The 4,050-nt window shown below is 48.3% G+C and overlaps 1 protein-coding gene across 1 annotated transcript in view; it reads right to left on the bottom strand.

The window, feature by feature from the left end:
• Positions 1-4,050, bottom strand: part of VTCN1 (V-set domain containing T cell activation inhibitor 1) — a 7,514-nt gene that overhangs the window by 2,578 nt on the left and 886 nt on the right. The window contains exons 2-3 of the mRNA XM_009870626.1: positions 1,883-1,947; positions 186-533 (exon numbers count right to left, since the gene is read on the bottom strand). Of these exons, the coding sequence (XP_009868928.1) occupies positions 186-533; positions 1,883-1,947 (413 nt within the window). The remainder of the gene's footprint in view (positions 1-185; positions 534-1,882; positions 1,948-4,050) is intronic.

The following is a 4,050-nucleotide window of genomic DNA, read 5'->3' as shown; positions in this document are numbered from 1 at the left end:
CATAAATACATCTGCAAAAGCCAAAAATAGCCCAGTCTTACTCAGGAGTGCAGGGCTCACTGTAGGCTGCTGATGGAACAGGTGCTACTCACACAGCCTCTAGCATCAATGTGACTACAGGTAGGTCTGACCGAGCTACATTATCCTGTGTTTTGCAACAGGATTTTCTTTCTTGTACCCCTCACCTCCTATCCTATAATGCAGCACTGCCACTCCACTCCCTCTGGCTGTGGTGACGGAGCACTTATAGGTGCCAGCGTCAGAGAGCCGCAGGTCTCTCAGCTCCAGTGAAGCATTGCCACCCATCACCTGATCCGCAAACAACGCCGTGCGGCCCCGGAACGATGTGTCTTGCTCTTGCAGGTGGTCCTTCCCATTTTTAAACTCATGAACCAGCCCAGCTACTCCCTCCTTGGCCCACCGGATCACTATGCTGCCCATCCGGATGTCAGGCTCGAAAGTGCAGCCCAGGACACCATGCTGGCCAATGTTCCCCGGAGACATCAGTGTCGTCACGCTGATGGAATGTTTTCCTGCAAGGGGAAAGCAAGGCAGCATGAGAAAGATGAGGTGGTGAGGGCAGAGGAAGGTCATATTGCCCTCCAACTATCATGCATCATCCTCAAGGCTGGACAGGTACCAGCACGTAGCAAAGACACCAGTCGCAGCTACCAGTGCTGCTGGCAGAGGTCAATTCCCATGGCTTATATAGCAAGATAACAATTAGCAAGGTAACAGGAACAATTCTTTACCAGGCAACATGCTTCAAAAAGTAGCTCCTCTTACTGGAGACGAATTCACATGGTGTTTTCTTGGTTACTTCTATGTATCAGATATTTTTCTCTCTTCAGCTGCCAGAAGAGCACTATTTTTCTGTCCTTTTTAGTCAGAACCTCCCTTAATGCAATATAAATGTGATTGCAGGGTGTAATGCTGGCAAAGAAATAAGAAGCTGCTCTTCTACCCTTACTGGAATCCAAACAATTTTCTTTCATCTAAGAAAATTCAGTATTTCTCTTCCCTGGGGACACAGATTACTTCCTAAGTCAAATTCTAACCAGTGAGCTTGAGAATTAGCTACTTCCCACAGCTGGCTCCAATTTCCCATGCAGCCCTTCCTTAAACATCCTCACACAGCACACCATGATGAGGCTGCAATCTGGCCAACACCAAGGTAACACATTTTTGTTGTCTCTGAGGGAGCAGGGGAATGTGCCCCATTCTGGCAGATGTTGCCTGACTTCTCAATAAATACCATTGTCTCTTCCCATCTGGGAAAAGGAGCACTGTAATGCTTTGGACTTTCTGTATGTGTAAATTTAGGGTTCCAAGACCAAGGAAATTTCAGCTAACACAGCACTTCCAACAGCAGAGGCTGTACTATTCTTATCAATCTCATAAATAAATAAAAATATAATTTTTTTTTTAAAAAAGGCCTTCATTTCTGCTGTGAAGCATAGTCCAGAAACTCATTTCCTGAGGCAAAATGAGGCCAACAGATTTTCCTCACTCAGCTCTGAGTAACAAATGCTGGTGTCTCCTAACCCACCCTGAGCACATGTGTGGGTGTGGGTGTAAATCTCGGCATTATTTAAAACCTGCAAGAGCTCTCAGTCTCCAAGGAGAGCACAGCTCCTTGTGGTTTCATGCCACAGAGCAATACCTTGCTGAGAAAGGCCAGAATGGAAGTCACTCATGCAGTTTTAATTCTGCCATCTGGTGCATAAGCTTTATAAAGTGAGCCTTCATTAAAGGGTCACAAGCAGCACTTCCACACAAGATCACACCTCAGCCCACGCACAGGGTGGAGACAGGGAGGTAGAGGCATGGCAGAAGTTCATCACCCCACTAGTAACAGCAAGAAATCTGAGCGGTCACGAACCTGAGACACCAAACCCAATGATCAGGGCGATCACCGCAGCCAGGATGATAATGACTGTAGTCATGCTATTTGGGGAAAAAAAGAAAGGAAAACGTCACCAAGCAGCCCACCTCCTTCACACCCTGCACCTACAGTGCACATCTGCAGAGCTGCTGACAGGAAAGTCAAGGCGGGTAGGCTGCAGACCTAGAGCAAGGTGGACTGGTGAAGCACACAACCATGGTAGTGATGAACATTTGGGTGAACACTCATCATCAAAGGTGGAGGAAGATGCGGCAGGTGGAGAGGAGACCCAGGCTTTGCTTTTGGGAGGAGGCAGCAGGTCCCAATGGAGCCTCACCTTCATCCCTCTAGATTAAATCCTTCTTCTAAACAGTGGGCAAGGAAGAAATTGCTGGGAGCTGAGGGATGCTGCCTCCTGTGCAGTCCCTAAACACTTTAGGTGTTCTTGCCTCTGGTCCTTGAAAGGCCCCTCTGGCCCAAATACCACCTCTGGCCTAGCACTCAGCTGGGCAAAACTGTCCTCAGCTTGCCCACAGACAAAAAAACCCAGCACAAATGGGCCAGCACCAATGCCCTTGTCCCCTGCTGGCACCACCTGCCCTGGTAGCTGCAAAGCCTTCCTAGCTTTGCATCCAGAGAGGTGCTTCCCCTCCATGATTCAAGGCAGCAGCAAGGCTGATGGAAAAAGATGCTCATTTGTTACAGGGGGGGTGGCAATTTGGGGTACACAGATGCCACTGCCCACTTCTTTGCCAGGGACAAGGGGAAATCAGGCCCTTGGGAGTTTACTCCTCAGAAACTGCAAGGCCCAAGAATCACAAGGGCCCTAAAAATATTTTCCTGCAAGCTCCCCGTGCACATTGAGTAGATCTGGAGTGCAGGGTGGAAAAGAGGAAGCTGGCAATCCGTCCACATGCTGACGGTGGCTGTGTTTCGCAACAGTCCTGTCCAGCAGTTCAAGCGGAAAGCAATTTTCTGTGCATCAGCACCCCTCGTACTTTCAGCGTTTCTTTCAAAGGCATGGAAACGGCATGGTGCAGATAGCTGGGGCTGCACAAGTCAGAGCTCTGAGGCCAACTTCAATTCCTGGCGCTGTTTCAGCAACCTGCAGGATTCTGCTCTGTGGATCCTACCTTCTTTTCTGTGGCCCCATTCCTGATAAGCCAAAAGGAATTTGGCATGAAATTCATTCATTCTCTGCTTGAATGCTGCGCAGCACAGCCCAGGAACAGAGAGAGAGGCACAGCCCTGCTGTGATAGGCAGCAGAGGCTTAATCCTCCCGATCTCTAGCTCCACTTACAGTGAGCTTTCACTAGGGAATGGGCTTTAGAGGTGTGAGGATGACAAAAACGTGGAAGATAAAGAGATTGAGGGTCCTCTGCCTTCCTCCTTATATCAAAGCTTGCTGTGGAAAAGAAATAGCATGGCAGGGGTAACCCAAAAGAAAAGGGTTTCCATTCCAATGAGCTGTTAATGATTGCAGCACTCAACTTTCCTCAGCATTTCAGTATTATTTTTGGTTTGTTTTTTTGGTCAGTTGGTTGGTTGGCTTGTTGGTTTGGGGCTTTTTTGTTTGTTTGTTTTTTTCCTGAAATCAGCTGAAACCTCCCACTGGTCCTCTGAAGCTTCTTGGAAAATCCACCCCTCACCCTCTCTGTGCTGTTTCTGCATTTCAATATCAGCCTGAAGAGGCCAATGTCCTTGAAGAAGCCTGCTCCTTCCAGTGACCTGCTGCTGTCTGGCTGCGTGCAGCTGCCTGGGGCAGGCAGAGGCAGAGCCAGAGGATAGTTCTCAGAGCAGCAAGGGGTAGGTGTACATTTTTTCACACTCGTCGGTTACTGCGTTTCCCTGACAAAAGCCAGCTGGGCTGCCTCTTGAGAATAACAGAACTGGTTATTACGTGCATTCCAGACACATGAGGAATACGATGCCCAGTGAACACTTGCACTGTGTCACATTATGTCTACTAGTGATCTCACTTTCGGCAGTGAAAAGGTGCAAGTAATATTACTATTTAGTTCTTTCTTGATGCTCCATATGAGAAAGGTGGAGCTCAGCTCCTGCGTGAGAGGTCTCTTCTGTTCACATATGAACTTCCTTTTCCCCACTGCTGTTAAGCTCAAGTGGGACAAATACTCATACCAGCTGAAACATTTTTGACTGA

Source organism: Apaloderma vittatum, unplaced genomic scaffold (genome assembly GCF_000703405.1).
Source record: "Apaloderma vittatum isolate BGI_N311 unplaced genomic scaffold, ASM70340v1 scaffold17910, whole genome shotgun sequence".
NCBI classification, from domain to species: domain Eukaryota; kingdom Metazoa; phylum Chordata; class Aves; order Trogoniformes; family Trogonidae; genus Apaloderma; species Apaloderma vittatum.
Note: the sequence above shows the minus strand (reverse complement) of the source record. Positions and strands in the feature narration are given on the sequence as shown.